Source organism: Carassius auratus, chromosome 18 (assembly GCF_003368295.1).
Source record: "Carassius auratus strain Wakin chromosome 18, ASM336829v1, whole genome shotgun sequence".
Lineage (NCBI taxonomy): Eukaryota > Metazoa > Chordata > Actinopteri > Cypriniformes > Cyprinidae > Carassius > Carassius auratus.
The window spans coordinates 5,719,176-5,746,034 of NC_039260.1; the positions used below are offsets into that span (position 1 = coordinate 5,719,176).

General features: G+C 35.3%; 2 protein-coding genes across 7 annotated transcripts in view; one reads left to right on the forward strand and one right to left on the reverse strand.

Moving 5' to 3' along the window:
• Positions 1-5,512: 5,512 nt before the first annotated feature.
• On the reverse strand, positions 5,513-13,968 carry LOC113118775 (solute carrier family 23 member 1-like). The gene is made up of 12 exons (XM_026288190.1): positions 13,739-13,968; positions 12,604-12,747; positions 10,483-10,640; positions 9,093-9,252; positions 8,408-8,589; positions 8,142-8,262; positions 7,907-8,063; positions 7,521-7,774; positions 7,198-7,362; positions 6,452-6,560; positions 6,251-6,346; positions 5,513-6,072 (listed from the first exon to the last, which is right to left on the reverse strand). Exons 1-12 carry the CDS (start codon positions 13,784-13,786, stop codon positions 5,807-5,809), a joined length of 1,860 nt encoding a protein of 619 aa, XP_026143975.1. The 5' UTR covers positions 13,787-13,968; the 3' UTR covers positions 5,513-5,806.
• A 2,802-nt stretch (positions 13,969-16,770) lies between these two features.
• The window catches only part of bicd1a (bicaudal D homolog 1a), a 32,532-nt gene continuing 22,443 nt past the window's right edge, over positions 16,771-26,859 (forward strand). For 5 of the 6 annotated variants that reach the window (XM_026287229.1, XM_026287231.1, XM_026287233.1 and 2 more), the window contains exon 1: positions 17,091-17,306. In XM_026287229.1, coding sequence (XP_026143014.1) covers positions 17,091-17,306 — 216 coding nt within the window. Of the gene's footprint in view, positions 17,307-26,859 lie in introns of all 6 variants that reach the window. The other variant, XM_026287227.1, reaches the window with a different exon arrangement.

A 26,859-nucleotide genomic window follows, 5' to 3' on the forward strand; every position in this document is an offset into this window, starting at 1 on the left:
TTCCACAATATTGTTTTAAATTATCTCATCTAAATTAGTAAAGAAATATGCACGGAAGCAAAACCATCCAAAATAATTCTAACCATATGTTTATGGATTTTGATGTGAGAGGACAAGAGAGGATGGAGGAAGCTTTATTATTGATATGGTATTTTGGCCACTATATTTGTTGTTTTATTTTATTTTATTCACTTCTCAAGACGTTAACTGATGGACTGGAGTCCTGTGTTTTACTTTTGTATTATCGTGATGTTTTTGATCAGCTGTTCGGACACTCATTCAGATGGCACCCATTGACTGCAGAGGAGCCATTGATGAGCAAGTGATGAAGACACAAACACATCTGAGAGATTTTTTATTTTGGGGTGCACTATTTCTTTAATTTAAATCCACACAAACATGGCCAAAACATCACAGCTCATTCATTTAGACTTGATGTGTTTCTTAGAATGAAACAGCAGAGCCTTTTTCTTTAATGCATGTATTCATGCAAGCATAGCTGAATGCAGCATGTGTCTGCAAATCTCTTCATCCAATATTAAATACAGATTTTAGACAACAAGATCACTGCCACAGCATGATATACATTAATGTTCATGGTGCAACTTATTACATTCATCGAATCTAAGGTGGATAATCAGTCTATGGAACTAAACTGAAAGGATTATTATGAGCAGAGCTTTTGAAAAACCAACATCTCTTGGGAGAAGATTTTGCTAATGAATGCAAAGCTCTGTGGGATAGATGACCCTTGGTTAGGTGTGACTGTTCTGTGGCTGAATGTATTGGCCCCGGTGCTATGTGATAGTTCTCCAGGCGACTGTTAAATGAGGGATTTCCTTTCAGGTCAGTGCGCCTGGTGATGGGCCTGTAGCCAGGAACCCAGCAGGAGATAAAATCAGAACAAGAGCTGTATCCGTACAACTCTGTGTTTGACTGTATCCTTCCAGCCAAGCACTGAGTGGTCAATCTCAGCGCCTTTCTATCAAAGAATAATGGCAAATAAAGACATTGCAGCCATAAAAATAGGAAGAAAAGAGCAATGAGGGAGGTACTCTGTGGAAAGGTCAGTTGTTGACACTCAAACGCCATTTCCAACTTTAAGTATTTAGGTGTGTTATATATTAAAGTCGAGATGTAGGGCATTTTGCCCATTTTACTGAAGTATATTCCCATTCAAACATTCAGGGTCAGTTATGTATAGAATGATAGAAAGAATACATTATATTGATCAAAATTGACAGTGTAGACATTTATAATGTAACAAAAGAACACTATTATTTTATTTCTTTTATGTGTATCAGGTTTTCAACAAAAATGTTAAGCAACACAACGTTGATAATCTTAAGAAATGTTTCTTGAGCACAAAATCAGCATATTTGAATAATTTATGGATTAATTAACAATGTCGAATTTCTGTTTTGTCATCGCAATAATTAATTGTTTTTAAATATACTTAAATATAAAACAGATATTTTAATTGTAGTAATGACAAGTAATGACTGTGTAGTTCACAATGTGTTTGTGAGCAAGAAAATGCCACAAAAAAAAGGCATATACACTTTTAGTGTTGCATGTGTGTGTGTGTCATATTTAATAAGACATATTTCTGAGTGAAGCTGGACAAGAAAGTTATGAAGGAATCAATTTTATTCATCAGGAATGGATTGAATGGTGAAAACATAGTCTCTTTATAACCGAAGCTCATAATGAAACACATTTTCCATGATAATGCTATATTGCAGAAACCCTGGTGATTTCTAGTCCTAGTATTGGAGTTTTGGGAATATATATTTCTATAAAATTTGCTAAAGATTATTACAGGGAGGGGTTGAGGACTTTTGATGAAAAATTATAAAAATAAACTTTTATTAAATCTTTAGTACAGTGACCAATTCTTAATGCATATTATTAATATATTGGCTAGTAATTATTAAGCATATTCTGCATGACCATATTCCACATCTCTAATCCGACCCATTACCTAAACTAACCAACTATCTTACTAACTATTAATAAGCAGAAAATTAGGAGTTTATAGAACAAAGCAAGTCATAGTTAATAGTTTGTTAATTGTGAGAGTTAGGCCTTAAAATAAAGTATGATCAAACGTTTCAAATAACAAATCTGAACAATCATTCTCACTAGAATCATGGGGTATTGAATTTAATGAATGAAATATGTAAAATATAGTTTAAAAATATGATCGTTTTCCCTGTCATCTTCCCTTTGTGGGTGAGCTCATGCACACATTGATTTGAGTGACATTCATAGCTACTAAAATCAGGAGAGTACATGCCGCCAAACACTTTCCAAATGTTTCAGTTTCAACTTAACCTCAGCCTTCACCTCAACCGATATGTTCACAATGTGTTCACTTTGTGACAGCTGCATATCAGCACAAGCCATGCCTTCTCAATCCTGACACTTTTCAAAGGGTGAACTATTGGACAACTCTCAGATACATGTGTTTTGGTCTTTCTACACCCTGTTGTCTTCGTGACCTGTTCATCAATACTTTCCTATCCACGCAAGGGAGTGGACATAAAACTGGTTCCATTGGAAGAATGTTTTTTTGGCTTGAGATGATAAGCAGGATTATAAGCCCAAATTGAGTGCTTGTGTCCCAGGTCTGTTTTAGAGGGATCCAGACTGGGGTCTTTGGCACCAGAACCATCTCAACAAACACTCCTGGGACACAGCCTTGAGGCAAGAGCGAGGAGACCAGGATGTCCAGCAGACTTTACTAGAATCATCTTCTGCACAGGGACCACCATCACAAGCCCCAGACGCTTCTGAATCTCGGAAGCGAGGAAACAATATGCTGCAGTTCTCAGGCATCTTCTGCGAAATTGAACGTTTCATTCACACAAAGTATACTTAGTAGTGAAGAAAACTTTCATTTCTATGCAAAAAAACAAAAACAAAAAACTGAACAAAACTGGTGTACAAGTAAATTTTTACTCTACAAATTGCTTGTATATTTAATGAACTCTACAAAGAAATGGATAGTACGACACTGAATTAAGTAGAAAAACTATAAGTGTGTTTTCTTGTAGAACTCATTCATCTTTATTTACAAATTAAATTTATAAATAATAATGTAAAAAATGATCAAAATTTTCTCCAAAATACAATATGAGGGGTAACTTTCAGGAGTTCTACAATATGCTATCGTGATCCTTGCTGTATCAGTGTATTCAGTAGAATTTTAAGATCTGCCTAAAGTAAAAAAAATTAAATAATGGAAGAACACATTTCTCACCCTGGCCTTTACAGTAAGATTAAATAGTAGAAGAAATTAGAAAGTAGTAGAATAAAGTAGGTTTAGTTGACTTGGATCAGTAGGCCATCGACTAGCAACCAATCAGATACACACTGGCAACAGCCTAGAAACCAATCCGAAGATTTTACACACCGCCAACAGCCTAGAAACCAATCAGAACCAGCAGGAATTTAGCTGTTATATTTGCATTGGCAAGAACCTTTTTTTTTTTTAGTTCCCCTAAACTTTTTTTTAGCAATAACAAGATGCTTTTAATGTGGAAAAAAAGGCATTCTATTGAAAATGCTTTAGTCTTTCTTGGAATATATATTTTCTCCCTTTGATGATAGTGATTGGCGTGATCAGCGGGCTGATTATGAGGAGCAGATGGGTAATAGTTTGACGGTCAAGCCTGAGTATGTCAGCTCTGTTGTGGTTAGGACGGTCAGCTTCAACAACCCTAATCACAAATGCTCATTTATTAGTGATTTAGGGAAAGGGAGGAACCTCAGTCGAGAAGCCTGAGGATGGAGAGATTACAGCAGATGGCTTCCCCAGGATTCTGTCCTCAGTGGAAACTGATACACAGGAGCCAAGAATCATGCACTCAACATGATCAAAGATGAACAAAAAAGCAGTTTTCATTCCTTTTTCCTTTTAGCCAAATGTGAAGTTGATAGATGTCATTGTGCAAACCTATTCGCCAATGCATAAGAGATGTGTAAGCTTATATAACAGATCCATAAAAGAATAATTGACAGAAATTAACCAATTAGATGCAGGGCAGCCACACAGGGTAATATAACTGACAGTGTTTTTATTATTTAATAAACAAATGTACAGATTAAAAACTGTGATTTTCACTGTATTAAAACAGTAACACTGATTGGCAGTCTTATTTAATTAACTGATTTGTTCATCTTGATCGTTTGAAGTAAGCTATATTAAGTAGGCTGATATTATGGAGAAAAACTGTGCATTCTGGCCTAAAAAAATCTTCAGTGAATGTTGACCTTTACATAATGTCAAGTTCTTTTCGAGTTTTTACACATCTGCCGAAAGAGTCCTTTATTTATGTAAAGGTATATGCATGTTCAGCTCAATATTTTACAGATTCTTATACATGACACACCAGAATTTTCTAATGCAATATGTAATATTGCACTTAGCAGACCTACCACAGTTTTCCACCAACCACTGCTTTCCACTCGAAGCTCCATTACACTAAATCAACTCATATGCACCTTGGGTGTGTTTCTTACTGTTTTACTTCTGAAAGCATTTGTGACAGCAACACATTCAACCGGAATGCAGAGAAACATCTGCTGCTGATAAACTTAGGCTTGATTTTCACAATTAGACAAGATAGGTGTCTGCACAGCATGCATCTGTGTTTGATTGATTTAAAGGGAGAATGTACTGTCTTAAAAGTTTAGAAAGTTATATTAAAAGTTTAGAATTAACCACTGAGTTTCAATGGTGGTTAATCTAATTGAAAATGTGTGAATGTTGCAGATTATTGACAATGGAGTAGTTTTTAGATAATTTTTTTAGCTCCAAACGGGGTTGAATAAGAGGAGTGTCAACTATTGTTATTTTGCGCCATCTTGTGGATTAAAACATGGATGGAGAATGAGAAACGTGAGTATGGCTGTATTCCAAGCTTGCCTCAGATAGTTTTCTTAAATCCTTAATTTTGTTGGTGGTAAACTGTGCCGTTAAATGTTTGATCCTTTGGTCACTTCCACCTCAAAACTGTCAGTCAACACTGTCTGCAACAGAAGTTATTTCAGTCATTTGGGCTCATTATCAGGGTTTTAGAGCCTCTGAGGACCCTTTAAAAACAGATAATACTGCACCATGTGTCCATCAGGTGTGTTTTAACGATCTCCTCAGAGCTGTTAACGGATTTATTGTCCATAAAATGCGTGTTCCTTTAAGATTTACTATAGTAAATAAATAAATAACTGCAATGACATCATTATATTAATTGCGTGAATTTTAAATTTTAATTTATTATGTAAAAATTATGTTTTTACCTTTTCATTTATCATGTTTATATCGCAATTAAAACAGATGAGGTTTGTCAGTCAAATGAATCGAAAAATATATTTGTTCCGGAACACCGAGTTTATTATGAATAAGCGTCCAAACGAACCGATTCGCAATTGATTTGAACTATCGCACCGCCACAGGTTAGAAAAATAAAGAAAAAAAACCATCCTTACTAAATGACGAATAATAATTTATTGTTTATAAAAAGTTGAGATGATGGGTTACATATCAGACATATTATTTACGGTGAAAAGAATCAGTGATGAAAATAACAACTGAAGTAAAATCATTCACATTGACATATGTTGACAGGTGATTCATATAGGGCTAGATGAAAACAGAGAGATATATTTGAACAGTGCCTCAGAATTAAGTACATGGAGTAGCTGCCTTCTCAGTTCTGTCTGTACCTCTGGATGTGACTTAAGAGTCACCAAATTAAGAGCCTTTTTTAAACTAATTTCAAAATAGAAATCCGGTCTCAGACTATAGTGCCACCCCTGCTATAACATGTGTATCATCTTTGTTAGGCTCTGATTTGGTGTCTAAAGAATCCAAACTGGTTGGTGTATCTTTCTGTCTGCTGACTTTGTGTGAAGGGCAGAAGGGCACATATTTGGACCATGTGAAAGAGGAGATGCAACTATTAATTCCAAAGGGCAGCCCGTACACGTCATCACTTTCTAAGGTGTTGTCTGATTCATTTTGGTGGGCCTTGTTCCATGCAATAATACCTCGTTCACGTTTTGTTCCTGCCGGAATAATGAACAGACTTTTATTGGAGAGTCTAACAAGTTAATTGATAAATCAGATTTTATTAATTTACAAGGTTATAACTGTTAAATTTGTACCTGCAATACCATCCCGACCCACTAGGAAAACCACTGTGTTAGACTAATTTAAGCAGATTATTAGCAGAACTGAACTCACCGGGTATTGTGTTATCAAGGAGAAATCCAAAGCTTCCTCCAACAAACATACTGGTTGTTAGAAGCACTTGAAGTACATGGTCCAGTTCAACAACTCCTAATACAAGAAGTAAGAAAGCACAAAAAAAATCTTACTTGGAATGGAAGGAGTGTGTTGAGTCTGTAGCATGTGCTTTTCCAAAACAGTTTATAGTTTACATACCAGTTGCTATGGATGTGGGGTTTTTCATTATCCAGTTGGGAATAGCAAGCCCAGTGAACATGGAGAATCCAAAGACGAAGATGTTGCGTGAAGAGTTCATGTCTGTATACTATCATATCAATAATATTTTATATGAAAAATAGTATTGATTCAAACATTTGGTGTCAGTAAGATTTTTTTTTTTAATGAATGTTAATGATACATGTAATACAGTGATAAAATGTAATAATGTTACAAAAAAATGTCAAATGCATTCTGCTCTTTTGGACTTTCTATTAATCAAACAATACTGATAAAAATGTATGTAATAGTTTTTGCTAAAATATTAAGAAGTACAGCTGTTTTCAAAACTTATTTACAGCATGCGTGACACTGAAAACTGGAGTATGAAATGATGAAAATTCAGTCTTGACAAAAATAAATTATATATATATATATATATATATATATATATATATATATATATATATATATATATATATATATATTAATATATATTAATATATATATATATATATATATATATATATATATATATATATATATATATATATATATATATATTAATTTGAAGTAATATTACAAAATATTACTTATTTTACTGTAGTTTTGATCAAATAAATGCAGCTTTAGTGAGCTTAATAGATTCTGTCAGCTACAGTATATTAAAAACATTTGAACGGTGATGTGAGCAATGTGAGCACTTAATTTTCCCTAATGTTTTGCTTTTTGAATACTGTTTTTACCTGTAGATTTGAAACACCAGCAGCCGTAATGACCCCGAAAATAACTAGAAACATTCCTCCGATAACAGGTGTTGGTATTGTAGTAAATATGGCTCCAATTTTTCCAAACATTCCCATTATTATCATTACAAAGCCACTGCACACAATCACCATGCGACTGCCAACCTACAAAAGATGAAAGGTTTCTCTCGATTAGTGTCATAGTGTCACATGCCAAACATTCTCTCTCTCTCAAAAAAAAAGTAGTGTTGCCTATATGGAGTACATGAAGTAAAATCAAATTACATTTTGTCTAGTAAAACTTATTGTTTGAAACTTTGTACCTTAGTGATACCCAAGGCTCCTACGTTTTCACTGTAGGAGGTGGTTCCATTGCCTGTTCCCCAGGCACCTGCCAGCAGACACCCGATGCCTTCAATGGCAATGCCTCTGTTGATGGCATGTCTGGGAGGTGGTGGGGCGCCAGATAATCTGGCACATGCATGATAATCCCCCAATGACTCAATCATGGAGGATATAACCCCTGCCAGGATTCCAAAAACTCCTGCCAGACTAACAGTTGGCACTCCCCACTGACCTGGGAATACAGTTACATAGCCATAAATAAACCATAATATGGATTATGGTTCCATATAATAGATTATGGTTCCTGTAAAATACAGCAATGACCATATAAAATACTAGGTCTTAATTGTTCTGGTCAATATACCCGGATAAGGAAATCTGAACCAAGGCGCCCTGCCCATAACATCTCCTTTAATATCAGTCCGAGCTAGATAGCCATATTTATCAGGGTCTGAGGGCAGGACATCGTAGATCGTCAGAAGGTAGCAAATCAACCAGGACAGAGTGATTCCTAGCAGAACCTGAGGAAACGCACCTTGCTTATAAAAGTAGTTTCATGGAGCATTAATGTTTAGAAAACACATTTTACCAAGACTTACGGGCAGAATCTGAAATATGTAAATCCTGCTGGTGTGAAACCTCTTGGCTTTGCTGTATTTGGGGATGGGGATGGAAATATGGCGAAGATACTGCGAGAAAATCACAATCAAACATGTCGTCCTGTGGAGGAAAATTAGACTGTGTTATATCTCTGTGTCAGAATAGGTTTACATCTCCAGAGATTATATTCAGCCCTATACCAGCTTTACTATAGTCTACCTACTTCCGATTTGATTAGTGATCATTAATTTTAAGAAGTACACACATGGAAGAGATGCCCCAGTGGTGTCCTGCGTTCATGCCAGCGGAGTCAAACAGTGATAGGCCGATTAGTGAAATAGTTGGTGCAATGGTCAAAGGGCCAATGAAACGCATGAAGAGGCCAATTAGACCGGAGAATCCCACTAGTACTTGGAATAGGGAGCCCACCATGATTGAGCCTTGGAGCTGTGGAGGGATGAAAACAGAAACTCAATTTTAGCATTATACAATAAAGATATTATTATGTATGTTGGGCTGATCTAAAAAGATACTATTGGGAATCTATGGTCAAATAACTCTCCATCAATCCAAATATGCAGTGCCCCAAAAATTTGTAATTTGGCTGGGTTACAATATAAAATATTAAGCCAAAAACATGGCTTAATATTTTATATTGTAACCCAGCCAAAGTGATGCTATTCTCACTATTTACTATTTTTGCAATTACCAGCTGTTTCCAAGGTTATTTTTAATGGCTATATGTAGTCAGTTTCTTTCAAGTGTCTAATTTAGCAAATTGAGGATCCATCTAGACATTTTATTTTTAAACATACATTTTTTGGTTGAGCATTATCTATTGCAGCGACTGCCACATTTTTAAGTGTGGTTTAAGTGTCTAAATATATTTAGAACCACTCTACATATGTTCGTGAGTCCTTACATAGACTATCAGGTACTGAGATACTCACCGCTTGCATTCGGCTTTGCCAAACATTAATGAACTCAGGTGAGGAGGTGTTGACCAGGCTGGCGTTCTGGGTCCAAGCAGGACAGGTCCATTCAGGCATTGATAGCAAAGCCATGGTGGGTGACAGGAGTGTAAAGGTTCCACCCTGGAGAATGGGTAACCTTGCATTAAGAAAAAGATTAGCCTTGTCACCAAATGTATAATTCTTGTTGTGGTTTTTGTTCAATAAGTAAATAGCTTCTTTTGACTTTTAATGTTGAGATGTCAAGTTTAGTATTTCATTTTCAACCCTTCCTGATTCCTCTCTAAAAGCCAGGTCAGGCTATAAACAAGGTATAATTGTTGAATGTTGTTGTTAGTTGAGATTTATGGCACTGTCATAGTATAAAATTATATTTTTGTACAAATTAACATCTAAGGTGTACGGAAGTTCTAAGCGGCCATGCATTATGTTTTTTTTTCCTTCTTCTTGTTTTCTCGTTATAACGACTTAATTTTCTCGTTATCTCGACATAAATGATAATGCATGGCCTCTTAGAACTTCCGTAGAGGTGTGTGTGTTTACACTGAATCAGTTACACCTACAGAAAGCAATGGATTTGGGAGTATTAAGACATATTTTCTTGAATTAATACAACAGTCTCACTGCTTTACACAAAAGGGAGCTCCACAGCTGAGAGGCCTGAGGAATGTGGGTTTAAAATGTGCTGAACTTTATGCTTATAAAATGGAAAATTCCTAATCCTATTATGGTTTTTAGATTCCGCAGGACCAAAGTCCTACGTATTTCTGCTTTACATAAGTAACAGATTGATTTAGATTCATCATGTTTGATTAGTATAGAAGCTATTGATCGTGAAGATCTGTAGAGATAACCTTTAGGATATCTTTGGCCTGTTATTCAGGTCAAGTAGCCCTAATAAAAGCACAATAGGTCTTCAGCCTTAAACGAGCAGAGGCTTATCAGACGGTGAAAACATTGCTATGCCTACATTATTAACACTTTTCTAGGTCAATGAACCCATGCATTGAATGGATTGTTGTCCTGGGAGATGGTTTATCTGGAATGTAAGTAACTCTTTATCTTTATTATTTATTATTTTATCTTGGAGAGGAACACACTCACACCCATTAAATGAAACACCCATGGTTAAATAAATGACAAAGAAAGTCCCATGTGTAACCACAACACAACCCTGATTCATGAAGATGATCAAAACACAGTGTTTCATGGTTTAATTACACCTCATCCTTAAAATATTGTTTACACTTAATGACATATCTTCTTACTCGGTGAGCTGACCTTGGCCTTTATTTCTGGCATTATTTTTGAATTCAGATTTTTCCCTGTGAAACATAGATTTTGCCACGAGTGATAAAAGCAACCATACCTCACTCCAAAAGTGACCTGCAGTAAGGTGCACACCCCAGACACGAAGAAAATAGTGCTGATTAGGTGACTTTGCGTGAGGCTATCATGTTGTAGACAGAGGCCCTGAGACAGTATCAGAGGAATGGCTATGATGCCACCAAAAGCTGTAAGATAGTGCTGTCAGAGAGAAATTGTTATGCAAGTTCTTTCTGTGACTTACTAAAAAATATGGTTTTCATATGTTCCCCTTTTGCTTTAGTATCAATAGCTACAAGTTGAACATCTGAAAGTATATATGATGACTACCAACTGTACACATGATCAATGTTACAAATTTGCTAATTTAATTAAAAATAGTGCAGAGTCCTAACCCTTTTGGTGCATTCATTTTCCAAGGCCTTTGAATTTTCAACATCATAAAACTGCTGAAAAATATAATCTGCTAAATCATATTATTTGGAGAGTGGCATTTGATATTTACTGTACAGTATATGCATTTAATGCCAACAGTCTATACTGTTATATAAAAATATCTTTGATTTGCATTAAATGGCGTCAGCTATATATCTCATTTCAGCTTACTTTTTGGCCATATTAATAATAACAACTGCACTAAATTCCATATTTTTGCTCAGTTTGGGCTTCTGAATAAAATTGAGGTGTTTACTCTCCATAAGTGTGTAAGTATAATCATATCCTTAGCTTCATGCTACAGGTGCATCTCAATAAATTAGAATGTTGTTTATTTCAGTAATTAAACTGAAATTGTTAAACTCTTATATTGAATAAATTAAATGCACACAGACTGAAGTAGTTTAAGTCTTTGGTTCTTTTAAATGTGATGATTTTGGCTCACATTTAACAAAAACCCACCAATTCACGATCTTAACAAATTAGAACATATCATCTAATCAACTCAAAACACCTGCAAATGTTTCCTGAACCTTCAAAATGGTTTCTCAGTTTGGTTCACTAGGCTGCACAATCATGGGGAAGACTGCTGATCTGACAGTTGTCCAGAAGACAAACATTGCCACACTTCACAAGGAGGGTAAGCCACAAACTTTCATTGCCAAAGAAGCTGGCTGTTCACAGAGTGCTGTATCCAAGCATGTTAACAGAAAGTTGAGAGGAAGGATTATTAGAAGTGTGGAAGAAAAAGACACAACCAACCGAGATAACTGCAGCTTTATGAGGATTGTCAAGCAAAATCGATTCAAGAATTTGAGTGAACTTCGAAAGGAATCAACTGAGGCTGGGGTCAAGGCATCAAGAGCCACCACACACAGATGTGTCAAGGAATTTGCTGAACCACAGACAACGTCAGAGGAGTCTTACCTGGGCTAAGAAGAAGAAGAACTGGACTGTTGCCCAATTGTCCAAAGTCCTGTTTTCAGATGAGAGCAATTTTTGTATTTCATTTGGAAACCAAGGTTCTAGAGTCTGGATGAAGGGTGGAGAAGCTCATAGCCCAAGTCACTGCACCCATTTACCAAGATATTTTGGACCACTTCATGCTTCCTTCTCCTGACCAGCTTTTTGAAGATGCTGATTTCATTTTCCAGAAGGATTTTGCACCTGCCGACACTGCTAAAAGCACCAAAAGTTGGTTAAATGACCATGTTGTTGGGGTGCTTGACTAGCCAAACTCACCAGACCTGAACCCCAGAGAGAATCTATGAGGTATTGTCAAGAGGAAAACGAGAAACAAGAGACCAAAAAAATACAGATGAGCTGAAGGCCACTGTCAAAGAAACCTCAGCAGTGCCACAAACTGATCACCTCCATGCCACGCTGAATTGAGACAGTAATTAAAGCAAAAGAAGTCTCTACCAAGTATTGAGTACATGTACAGTAAATTGACATACTGTCCAGAGGGCCAACAATTCACTTTTTTTTTTTTCGTTTATTGAGATGCACCTGAATATGCAACAAATATCTTAAAAATCTCAGATCTCAGTTTTAGATTTTTGAAACACAGGGTACACTGAAATTGGTCTTTATTGGCAATGATAAATACAGTGCTGTTCATAGTGCACACTCTAATCAAGATTTCAATTGATTTATAGGAGTCTGATGATAAATTATATCATACAAATCTAACATGTTCAACACAGGCAGATGTGTGTGTGCCACTTACCTGAATCCCCAAAAAGATGCAAAGGTACCATGGTGGAATATCAGTGACACAATATGCCAGCTTGCTATTGTTTCCCTCCTCTGAGAAACGATAATTTCCATTTTTACTCTCCGGTAACTCACAGAAATCGTCTACACCATCAACCTAAAAAAACACTCACATTCAGTTTCTGACCTAGCAGTTTCCAATCAACAACCTTCTCTAATTTTATCAATTTCATGTCAGTATATAAATATAATATCACATATAAATCACTTATAAATATAATTTGTTGTATCCAATTAATTGGCTTTGCATGAAACAAGAAATAATAACCCCTCTCTCTCTTAAGAGTGTTGCTTTTTAGAATAAAGATTTAAACATGTTTTTTGATTGATCAATAAGAAAAAAATAGCTATTTCTTTCATACATTTTGTAAATTAAATATTACATAAGTATGAGCTGTAAAACACACACACACACACACACACATGTTGGTATATGTGGTTTATGGGGACTCTCCATAGGCGTAATGGGTTTTATTCTGTACAAACTGTATTTTCTATTGCCTTAACCCAACCCTACACCTAAACCTAACCCTCACAGGAAACAAAACAGCATTTTTGGATTTTCAAAATAACTAATTCTGTATGATTTATAAGCGTTTTGAATTACGGGGACACTAAAAATGTCCTCATAAACCACCTCCTCATTGTAATACCTGTGTCATACCTATGTCATTATACAAATTTGTGTCCTCATTAACCACATAAACAAGCTCACACTGCTCCAGTCCACATTCCAGTTACTAAAACATTGAGCATGACCACAATAACAAACACAAGTAACACGTCCATTATCAAGAGTGATACGAATCTTTGGATATAATACCATCAAAGAAATTTGATATCATAGAAATTATCAAATGCCATAGATTTTTATAACTGTGTGAATTTAAAGATCTTATAACTTGACTGCAGTCACATAACTTAGATTTACACAATGAAAACAAGACCCATTACACATCCATGGTCACATTACATTCAAATGTAATGTTCCTATATTCAATCTGTCTACTTCCAGAAGCTCTAAGGCTAATTTAACAAAGAAATTAGCAATTCTACCTAAATTTTATGTCTATTTTGAGGTTACTCACAGTAAATGCATAGTTGTCCAAACCGTCACTGTTTTTCTCTGGAGCCATGAGAGATCAGGCAGGAGACTTATCTCTTAGTGTAGAATTATCAATGGGATCTCCAATAAGAGAGAGGGCAAGATCTAGTTAAGGACAGCATAAAAAGAAGAGACGAGAGGGAAGAGAAAGGAGGGGTAAAAACAGAGACACGGGACAGGGTTTGGGGATTCTGCTGCTGATTGTAAATGCTATGGGACCCATCAGCTGCTCATGTGAACTCAATTACACCACAACTAGCAGGCAGCTGACCAGAGCCACGTGCTGCTCTGGATTCTGGCTTAGGAATACACACTAACACGCACAGTGCATTTGTATGCATATGCAATGCGTCTTCACAGTCTTTCTTTATTTTTTTATTTTTTTCATATATTACTTATTCAAAAAATAAAAAAGAGAGAATAATTTATTACTTATCATAGGCCAAGGGTCCTATTATGTTGTATATTGTAGGTTCACATAGTATCTTGGCTGCAGGCTTAATAAAGATAACTAAAATTTAAAACTAACAAGAAAAAAAAAAAGAAAAAAAGTTAAAGCTACATTTTAGTTTCTTAAAAGAAACATAAACTGAAATTAACTTATTTTATTTCAACTAATTGCCAAAGCAACATTTGTTTATTTACATTTTCTTTTAGTTTAACTTGATGTAGTAAAATTATTCAAATCACGTGAATGCGTTAAAAGTAAAATAATAATAAAAACACTGACGTATTTAAAAATAATAATAATAAATACAAACACAAAAATAACTGAATCTATAAGTTAAATTAAAATGGAATATATATATATATATATATATATATATATATATATATATATATATATATATATATATATATATATATATATATATATATATATATTGAAATTTTAATTACTGTAAATTTATTGGAATAAAAAATCCAAACATCCACAGTGCAAGTATCATGTGATCATTCTATTCCCATAAAGTTCAACATTATTTGCTAAGATTTTCATAAACTGCCTGCAGCTTATTTATATTTACATGTTTTTATTAGCCAGATGTTTTTTTTAATCTAACAGCAAATTGCAGTGCATACGTGATTTACATTTTAAAAGCTGAATTGCTAAACTAGATATAGCCTACAGTGTGCATTCTCCTTTTTTATACCATTGACGTGGTAATTTTATTGTTTTTATGTAATCTTATAATAATCTGTAATACTCTACTGGCAGTATTGCTGCAATGGCTCTCAATTTACCCCATATGACATGTCAGTGTGTAAATTTAATTTTTTTTTCTTCTGTTTTTTAGTCAAGTCTTTATGTTATGTGCCTTAAAACATAATTCTAGTATGAGAAACATTTACTAGAGTAAAATGTGTGACAAACAAGCATTTTCCTCCATGTATGCCTACTGGATGTATTGCAGAGAATAATGAACATGAGCATGGTTTTACTGCTTTCTAAACCAGGACTTCCCGAATACTATGTTATCACATGTCTCTCATTTTGTAGATTTATTTGAGACATTGCGACGGGACAAACCTAATCATCCAATCATTCTTTCATCTGATCCACCCATTGAATGGCTACTACTTTTAGAGATCAAATCATCCTGTGAACATTTCTTTCATTAGACCATTAGAAAATATCAAGACATGCCATACTTACCTTAATGGACATTCATGGATGAAATGAATCTCGCTGTTTTCTTCAGATAATGCACATGTAATCTGTGACCTCTGCACACACATGATGTACTTGATTTCCTGGCCAATCAAATTATTGTGTTGAAAACTTGAGACCAGTAGATGTGCCACACTGTCTGAGAAAATGAAATCACATGCAGGCTGGTGAAATCTGACATTCAGAAGTACAGTGCGTCATGGGGTCTTTATCTCAGCCTGTTCGTGTCTTCCTCCATAATGTACTTAGACATGCTTCATTCTGGATAAGGAATGTGTCACATTTAATGTTACATTCAGCTGAAGTGTGGCTGAGACGAAAGTAAGTTTGTAGCAATTATTGTCCAATTTTTCAGTGATTACTGATCATCTCAGTGGCAGTTGTAACACAGTTATTTGGAATTGCAAAGCTATTAATAATAGATATTATAATAATGTTAATAATGTATGTTAATAATAATGATGTTCCTGTAGCTCAGAGCTTTGTGTTAGCAGCGCAAAAGGTTGTGGGTTTGATTCCCAGGGAACACACGTGAGGTAAAAATGTATAGCCTGAATGCACTGTAAGTCGCTTTGGATAAAAGTGTCTGCTGAATGCAGATGTAAGATATAGCTATGTGTTTGTTCTTTAGACCAGCTTCATGTCTCAATTATAGAAACTTGTATAGTTTATAGTTTCAAAATCTTCAGGATTAGCTCAGCTTTAATGGTCCTGATTTACAACCTTTACACACCTTTAAGTAATGAATATGCATGACGTTTCATGCAAAGTTGTTGTCTTTTTACTTTTTTTAGATCGTCTATAAAGTTTTGACTTTAAAAGAGCACCTATTTAAACAATGCATAATTAATCAGTGAAATAGCCTCTTCAAATAAATACAGTTTATTTTTTTGTAATTGTCCAGCAGGTGGCGGAAAAGTATTTAAATACTGCATGTTGTCCTCCACAATAACATTCAGGTTAGCCCTAATAATAAAGTACCATAATAATAATAACCTAATTTAATGATGATAATAATGATGATGATGACGATGATGATGATGATGATGATGATGATGATGATGGTTTGCAAATTCATGTGTCAGAAATTTCACAAAGGACCACGTGTGTAATGTTTTACATGTGGGTGGGTGTGTGTGTGGGTGTGTGAATGTGTGTGTGTTTAATAATAATAGTAATACTAATAATACCTGTGTCTAATATTTTATTTTTATGTCTGTATAGCCTAACTAAAATTTACATAAGATTACATATGATGTAACAAATTGTTATTAGAATTACCTTTACATATACTACTAATAATATACAGTAATAAGTGTAAAAGATGAAGGGTGGGGTATGGAGTGAGGCTACAAATTGAGAGACAGGATCAACTTCTGCTCACTTAGCATTCCGGATAGATGGCGCCGCTTCTCCTCAAAACGTTGTAAGTTGGGCACACAAAAATATGTCTTTGATGGATGGAACATTAGTGCGGTTTATCACAGCACTATTTATAATGCACAAATCGAGTCTAGTTCATATGCTGCTCGTGTAAACATCATTTGAAAGCATCGGCAAACATCAGCGCATTGGGTGGACAGACGGACTGCAGCATCCACCTGAATTTCCTCCTCAGCCTCCGCCTCTCTGAGCGATTACTCCCGACCGGACACCGGAGGCTATGGCAGCCGACGGAGGATGCGGGGAATCGGTGGATCATTACCGGGCCGAGGTGGAGAGGCTGACCCGGGAGCTCGCAGAGGCGAACCGGGAGAAGATCCGGGCTGCGGAATGCGGTCTGGTGGTGCTGGAGGAGAACCAGACGCTCAAGCAGCAGTACGCCGAGCTCGAGACCGAGCAGGAGGCTCTCAAACAGGAGTTAGAGCAGCTGCAGGAGGTAAACACGGCTCGGGTGATCTGCTATACAATGTATATGTGTGATTGCGTTTATGCATCTATGTGTGTAAGTGTACAATATATACTATGTAAATGAGGAAGATGTATATAATGGTATGTGTATACACACATACATGTATTATATTTGATATGTATTTTAACCTGTCTTTTATGAACAGTAGCCTACCATGGTATTTTCATGGTGCTGTTTTGTGAGTATTTTTTATTTATTTTTTTATGTGACCCTGGACCATAAAACCAGTCAAAAGGGTCCATTTTTGATACAACTAGGCCTATTTGTAAATCTGTACTCTGATGGTACAAAAAAATCTAAATATTGAGAAAATCGCCTTTGAAGTCCTTACCAATTATTACTAATAAAAAAAAAATAATATATATTTTTACGGTTGGAAATTTAAATATCTTCATGGAACATGATCGTTACTTAATATTCTAATGACATTAGGCATAAAAGAAAAATCAATCATTTTAACCCATACAGTGTATTGTCAGCTATTGCTACAAATATACCCATGCTACTTAAGACTGGTTTTGGGTCACATACTGGATTGTTATTAAATTAAAGTAAGTTTTCGTTCATGCTCAAGTGGGGATTGATTCTGGTGTCAGAGGTTTATGAAGCATCTTTGGTGTGTCAGGAAGTTTCCATATCTCAGTTCATCTCTGTCTCAATGTCAACAAGATGTTTACTTAATATGGCATATATAAGCTACATTTTATCTTCTGGTTATTGGTATGTATAAAACTCAGACAGAACTAAGCAGATGTTGGCTTGCTTAGTCAGATGCAGGTATAACGTTTAAAGCTTGTATGAAACGTTTGTATTGTTATAAAAAAATTGTCTGAATTATAAGTACGATGAGTCAAATGGAGCATACAGTAACCATCCAAAGGGGACACCCTTTGCTGTTTCATTACTGTATTCAATCGACCAGTGTAACATATCTGGAACAAATAGACTCTTTTAGAGGAGAAATGATGAAGAGATAGGGATGAAAGGAGAGAGACAGCGGAAAAATGAGACCAAAAGGGATGGAACGAGATACTTTCTGACTGCTGCAGTGATCCAGGATCTGTGGGTGCATTTATTTACCCATTAATAGTCATGTTGATGATGACATAGAGGGGTATGGTAGAATGTTTGTTTGATCAATCTGAAAGTTCCTCATAATATGTCATAACTGATGAGTGTTTGTATTAAACTGCACTACCATGCAAAAGTTTAAGGCCCGGGCAATTGTAATATTTGTTAAGTCTCTATACTCACCAAGGCTGCATTTATTTATTAAAAAGACAGTAAAAACAGTAATATTTTGAAATGTTGTTACAATTCAAAATTACTGTTTCCTATTTTAATTTATTTGAAAATTGTCATTTAGAAATCCTTTTTAGATTTAGAAATTGTGATCCTTTTTTATTGACAATTTTTAAATTTTATTTTTGATTCATTGAAAACTCCTGAAAAGCATTTATTTTAACTAGAAAAGTGTCTGAATAAAAAATATTAATACTTTTAAAATAATACTTTGTAATAATACATGTTTCTTATATATAAATTTGTAGCGGGACCTTTTGACCCTTGTTCAGGTGTTGTCAGTGTTGTCAAATTTATTTTCAGAAAATGACACATACAAATATTAATTGTTACTGGAAACATTTGTTTTATTTCAAAGAATGTGTCTTAATTATTTTATGGCTGTCCTTGTGTTCTGTAATGAACTCTCAATTCTCCTGAAGTAAAGCACACTGGAAGACCAACGACTTTGACTAATGCGTCTTTGTTTAGCTTCACAATATGTATGAATGCTTATCTCAGACTTTTATAGTTGTTCACTGACAGCAGTGAGTCATTTGCAGTAAATCATTGTCATGAAATTGTGTCAGTAATTGCCTTTTTTCCAAGGCAGCTCCCACTAGCTCAGACTAGTCTGCCTTGTGGGCTTGTCTTTAATTAACTCTATCGTGGAAATCACGACATACAGTAGCTTGTCGTTTAAAGCCAGCCCAAAATTTGGGTTCAGTTTGACATAACTAGCTTTCATTGTATAGTTTGTAATTGCATAGAACTGTGCAGCATCTGTTAGTTATTTACAATGCAGTATTGTATTTAATCTAAACAGATTGAGAAATGCATTTCTGCGTGTTTATTTAGAAAAACCTTAAGTACAGACAGTGCAGACAGTTGATTTATCTTCTTATATTAATAGTACAATCAATAATGCACATCTGTCTTGCTGCTTGCCTTTTAGATAGTATCTATATCTCGGTTTCTGTTCAAAGCATCTGTGCTGTTTGTAATAGAGTCTGTCTGCGGCTGATAGTCTCGTGAAGGCCACGAGTCCTGGAGGTGATATTTCCTCTCGAGGACTGACTTGCTGTATTTGTTCTCATTTCTTCTTATCTGGCTACATTTCTCCTTTATTCTAATGAATATTAAACAGAATGTGAAAGACCACACTGCACTATTTGCCTTTGGGCTCCCAACTCAATTCCTTGGAGAGCTTTGCCAGAATGTACTTGCAAATCAGATATTCTGAATGTGGAAGAGGAAAGAAATGCCATATGAAATCTTTTTAAGAGGCACCTTTACCGTATACACACCTTGTTCCTATATATCCCATGTATGTCCTATATATGTTGTGTGTTAAGCATAATTGTCTGTGGGTATGTTTGTTTTCTATAATAGATGTTTTTGTGAACATATTTTAGTTAGCACACATTTCTGTGTATGGTTGGTCTGCTGTTCCATTCATAAAGTCGGAATTGCTATTAGAAGTCATCACTTTATAGTTAATCTTGTTAAATGGAACATGAAGAATGAGATAATTGTTAGAATTCAGCCATTGGAAACAGGTCAATGCCATTAGTTTATTAAATGTTGCCAAAAAGGAAACACCACAATGGTATTTACCCAAAACCCAGCTTAAAAGGACAGTCAACCTTACCTTCATGTCCTTCCAAACCTTTATGACTTTCTTTTTCTGCAGAACATAAAAGATATTTTGAATGTTTGAACTGTTTTTTCTATATGATGAAAGTCATTGGGGTCCAAAACGAAGTTAGAAAAAAAAAAACGGAGAAAAATACATGAATATATATATATATATATATATATATATATATATGTTCTACAAAAGAGGCTAAATGTCTTTGTTACAAACAAATAAATCCTCTTCAGTTCACTAAATGAGTAAAATGATTCACTGTTATGGATTTGTTTTTTAATCTATTTGTGGTAAACAGCAGATAGAGCTCGAAATGTTTTTCGGTCCCTCAGGAAACAGAGGAAATAGACTGCCGAGTGTTTTATGGTTACAAATGGAGGGTGTGTGTACTTGAACAGTTAATGCCCTACCGTCCTGTTTCCACTGAAATGCTCTTGATGTGACTTGATCTAAAGTGATAAGACCTTTATGATTTTTGGAAGATGCTGGGCATCTCATATCTGAGCTGTTACACTGGTATGGTCTTTACAATTAGTACAAATGAGTCAAAGTGTTTGCATTCTAGGCTATAGCTCTGTATTTCTACTGTTTTCAAAGCATTCAAGTTCAAACCCATGACCTTGGTGTTGCTGGCACTATATGCTTTACTCTTTGAGCTACATAACTTGGCAGTAAACAAAGTCAGAGTGTAAGTGGTACTGTTTAAGGTTGGGTGGAAATACGGTAACTGTCGGGCTTCTTTTAAATACTCACTAAAGGGCATAGGGCATTTCTAGGTCATCTATAAATCTGCTTGTCCTAGACTGAGAAAGAAAATGAAAAGTGATGTCATAAGAGACAGAGAGAAGGACACAGTGGAAAAGAAGCCTCACGACATCAGCAGGGGTTCTAGGAGCTGATCGATTAAAACCCCTAGTTTTTCTGCCCTACCCCCATAGTCTAACCTCATTTCTCAAGATTCCCCAGTGGTGAGAGATATTGATTTTAGTCTCTGATGCAAATGATTATTGCATTGTGAGCCAGGACCACACTCCAAATGAATACCAATAAACAGCATTTTCAGTGCTACTACAGAGACAAGGCCTAATTGATCATATACTTAAAGGGGAGCATCACTATTTCAATGCCTATTCTTAGGATTAAGGATTTAAATAAAAGCATCTGCCACAAATATGGGGCCCTATAAATCTGTTTTATTTCTTCACAAATTCTCTATCTTTTTTTTCTTTTGTAATTTTTCTGGATAAATGAAGAATGAGATAATTGTTAGAATTCGGCTGTTGGAAGACAGGTCAAACAGCTTGACTGTGTGAGATGCAAGTTAATTTTGCTGCTTTGCGGTCTCCGGTGATTTTCAGAGTTCTGAGTGGATCTGAAAATGTCAAACAGCGTTGGCTCTACAGAACTGGTGTGGATTCAGGCATGTACCTTTTACATCTCTCAGAGCAGAAACTGCACAGTTTGAGATTTGAGATTTGAGATTTGAGAAAGAGCCTGTCCACTTAAATGTTCTAGTACCGTATTTTCCAGACTATAAGTCTTTTTTTTCTAGTTTGGCTGGTCCTGCGACTTATAGTTAGGTGCGAGTTATTTATCAAAATTAAATTGACATGAACCAAAAGAAATTAACCAATAGAAAACATTACCGTCTACAGCCGCGAGAGGGCGCTGTATGCTGCTCAGTGCTCCTGTAGTCTACACTGAAGACATAGAGCGCCCTCTCGTGGCTGTAGACGGTAATGTTTCTCTTGGTTCTTGGGTCTAAATAAATGCCACTTTGTCAGGATTCCACCATCATCATCACTCCCTCCACCCACTCGCTCGTCATCCCCTGAATATTAATTGTCATCACCTGCATCTCTTCATCCTCATCACCGTCACCTGCTATCCTTCATCACTGCTCACCCTTATATACCCGCCTCAACCTTCAGTCTCCGTCTGATCTCGTCATTACATGGCTTACAGACTCTGTCTCAACACTCACCTGAGAATCCGCGAATCTTCTGAGAACCCTCAAAGATTGGTCCGTCTTCTTCTGCCTTCAGTCCTCCTTCGGTGATCCCACTTCCACTTCCTGTGATTAGAGATCGTTCAGTAAATCGATATTGGTCCATACTCGCTCTCATTCTGATATTCCCGTCTGGTTCGGAGCATTCTGCAAATAAAACTCTCAAACTGACCATCCTGTCTGCCTCCTGTCTCGTCCGTGACACACTTATAGTCCAGTGCGACTTATATATGTTTTTTTCCTCATCATGACTTATTTTTGGACTGATGCGACTTATACTCAGGTGCGACTTATAGTCTGAAAAATACGGTAATCAAAAAGCGAAAAAAAAAAATTCATCATGAAATACAGTACATACAATTTAAGAACAATTTATTGAAAATTTAACAAAAATAAATGTTTAGGGCCCTATAAAATCAGTTTTATTTTTTCCTAAATTCTATGTTTTCCTTTTTAATTCTGCCAGATTTAAAAACTTTTTTTTAATGTAATTAAAAAAGCATGTCATTAATTTTTTTTTTTTTTTTTTTTACAATAATAGGGCTTTATAATTTTTTTTAGGGAAATTCTGTATTGTCTCTCTAGTTTTTCTGCATTTGTGATTTAATACAAATTAACAATAAAAAAAAGGGTTACTGAAAAGAATGCATTAAACATTTTAATCTAGTAAAATTCGTGTTTTAAAATATAATAAATTGAAAATGTAACAATTCCTTCTACTTTTGGCATTCAAAGTGCTGCACAACAGAGTATCACTGTTAAAATTAAAACATGCAAGATATTATTTTATTATAAATGTATTATTATTACTACTATAATAAGTCCATTATTCAGTACGGTATTTATAAATTTCTGTAATAGTTTTTCCAATTAATTCAAAGTTTTATTTTGACAGTTCAGTATATATGACAAGATTCCATCATTCCATCCATGTTTTCTGCCTTACTGAAATCACAGGACTCTATGAATATAAACTTTGGTGACACATAATGATACCTCTAATCATGCATCCAGTTGAGCTTGGTAATGCTTTTTGCCTGATGAAGGATGAATTATGAATTTAGGTCTTTTGAATTGGGCCAGTAAGAAAGCCAATAACAACCACCAAGCAACTGCTCCCTTAGTCCCTGCTGAAATTTAGTCTAATTGACACTAATTGATGCATCCATCGACTTGTTTGGCAACACTCACATTTGAGCCATTGGGCCACTATTAAGAACTAACCCAATAAGAATTTGCAGCCTGCCAACAACAAAAAAACAGAAAATGAAAGGTGAAAATGAAGCAACAACAATAGATAATCAAGGAACTATTGTTTAAAAGAGTGTAAAATAAAACACGATGCTGTCCTCTGCAGGTCAGGTAAAATATAACAAAGCAATCAATATGTATGTCTGTCCAATCTTGTGATCAGTGGAGTAAACTTTGTAAGGCTAGAAAGCTTGACCGTGTGAGATGCAAGTTAATTTTGCTGCTTTGTGGAGTTCTGGGTGGATCTGAAAATGTCAAACAGCAGTGGCTCTACAGAACTGGTGTGGATTCAGACATGTACCTTTTACATCTCTCAGAGCAGAAACTGCCTATAACTCTGCACAGTTTGAGATTTGAGAAAGAGCCTGTCTACTTTACCCAGGGGTCTGTGTATTGATTGTTGCTTTACTCCAGCTTTCTTGACTGAAACTTCACTGGCTGCAGTAAAAGAAACTGTGCACTCTTACAGTATATATAATTCATACACAATGTAATACCCCATGAACGTAATGATGTCAAAAACATAGTTTATGTAAATACAGCAGCAACATAACATGGGCATCAATCACTTTTTTGAATACTAGCAGGCTAAGAATGTTTTTTCTTTTTTTTTTTATCCACATCTCTTGAATATTTCAACATTGATGTCTGTCAAAAAATAACATACACAATACACTCTCATATGCTTATACACAGATTCGGGAACTTGACAGGCGAGTTTCATGAAATGTAGTTTGATCACTGTCTTCCCAGTTGTTTAATAGATTAAGGCAATAATCAAAGTTTTTACAAAATGTTACGATTTAATTACGATTAATCAATATTTGCCGATTTTGAGCCATATCATTTATATATTCAATTTAATTATATACCTATTATACGTGAGAATCAAATGATTTGCATCTGCTTTACTTAAATACAATTGTCCATTCCAACATTTAAAACCATCCATTTTCATAGCCGTTTATTTCTGTTCAAATAAAATAGGATTATTTAGAAGTACATTTTTAACTTTTTGTTTTTATGCTCTATGAGACGTCGTTCAGTGGACCCTTACCTTTCTAACTAAACCGGGATTTACAGCTGTGGATGTGTTTATGACTCGTTATTACGACAGATCTGGTGTGTACAGCGTTTTGATTCTTCATGTTTTGATATGTAGTGCTTACACAAATTTAGCAAATGCATTCTTTATAAGCTATCCATTGAAAAACAGCAATCTTTCGTTGATGCTTGAAGCTTAGATCTTTATAATGATAAATAGTTTGTCAAGATTTATTTTTTTAAGATTTTATTTATTTTTTATTCTATTCATAAACATTGACATGTGCAAACAAAGAGAAGCTCAGTGCATTGGTGTCCAGGTGTGGGTTCATTGATTTTAAATTTATTTGAGGTAAACAAACCTCATTGTAGACAGAATATTAGACATCAGAGGAGTATGATTATATCAGTATAATCCTCCACTAAATCAAATTTCCCCACCACCACTTTATTTCCATGCCAGCATGTTTAAATGCATACTCAGCCATCCCTTACACCCTGTTTAGAAGATGCCCAGTGGCACAGTTTCCTGTCCTTCAGTGTTTGTGTGTTCAGGTGGTCGTGGCCCATGGCTAATTAAATGGACCCCTGCCCTGTCTCCATTCCCTTCCCAGCATGTATGTAGGACGCTCGCTCTCTATGGATGGCTAATAAGTGACTTTGTTCCAAGATGCTTGAGGCAGAGGACTGGAATACAGTCTCTCTATACGGGGCAATTTACTGCCCTAAAATACTCCAGACCTGGCATAGTCATGTCCCACGGCACACCAAAAAGAGACAAAGAAGAAGAGACAGCGAGAGCTATCATTTTCACCGTGATGAATGGACTTGTTTTCTGTGCCTCGTTGAGGTGCAGTACATTTATTGTTGACTATTTCATGCTGTATTAGTGTGACGAGGTACGCATTAATCATTGAAGTGAACCGCCATTCAAGTTGCAGATCATTCTGTGCGCAGTGCTGTGCATTAAATGCTTACTCAGAATAAGCTATTTAAGTGGCTCTGTTCAACTAAAGATGAAGCTGTTTTCACCGTCTGTTTAGGTGCTGTGAATTTCAATTTCAAACAGAATCAAATCTCTTTCAACAAGGTGTAATGAAAAGCCTATTTTCTTGCTCCAGGCTCCTAATTCCCAAGCATCTTCTGCCCCAAAGGTGATTTTGAGTAGACAGTATTCTGTTATTCAGCTGAACCTGTGTTGCAGTGAATAAGACGTGGTGCATTGCTGCAGATGTGTGTAGCTGAAGAACTGTTTAATATATCCTCCCCTCTTTGTCTTTATAAAAACACTTAGCAGGAAGTGGCAGTTTAGGTAGTGTGTCAGTAATGATGTGCAATACAAATAGCTAGAATCTAATTTTCCACTAAATTATATAAGCTATGTAGTATATAAACATGTACTGTAATGTTCTTGCTAAAAAGACCAATGTTTTAGATGCTTTATTCGGAGTAGTTAAATATTGTTGGCTTTTGGTAAAATAAAAACATACTTTTATATAAAATCCCTTTTTATATCATAAGTTTTATGTAATGTTGTTCAACAGTTTCTAAAGGATCAATAAAGATTGTATTGTTTGGATTTTTTCATTGCTGAGGAAAGCATTCTAGTCAAGCTCCACCCTGGATTTCGAAGCCTCCTGAGACTCTGAGAACAGCCCTGGTTCTGCTGTTTATCTTCACGCGTTGCTGAAACCTGAAAATGGACCCTGGAGGTACCTGATAAAAAATACAACAACAGGAAATGACCTCGCGTATGGGATGAAAACCCCACCAAAACTCAACAAGCTCCAGGTGTAGCATCACACAGGTTGTGTTGTGTTCATTACTCATAATGTTGGCCAGTCCTGATGCCAGTTAGACATTTGTGTGTTGAGGTCATAAAAAATGGATAATGTGTCAATTTTTTTTTTCAATCAATGTATATTAGCTCTGCATAATTAAAATGTATTTCATTTTAATGATTTAATGTATATTATTTGTTTATATTGTTTAGTAATCCAACTCTATTTCGACCACAGTTTATTTTGATGTTTTAATGGTTGATATTTAATTATTAACCAATAATTATGAATTCTTAATATTATTAATAATATTTGTTATTATTATTTGTATTATTATTAATTATAATCATTATTATTATTATTATTATTTGTTTATTAAATATTTTTAGTTTAGTTTAAATATTTTTAAATGGCATTTATTTTAAACAGTATGTTGTTGTCATTAGACTACACTTCCTTATTCCCTGTACTGTATGTGTTTCATCAATGGTCCAGAATAAATAA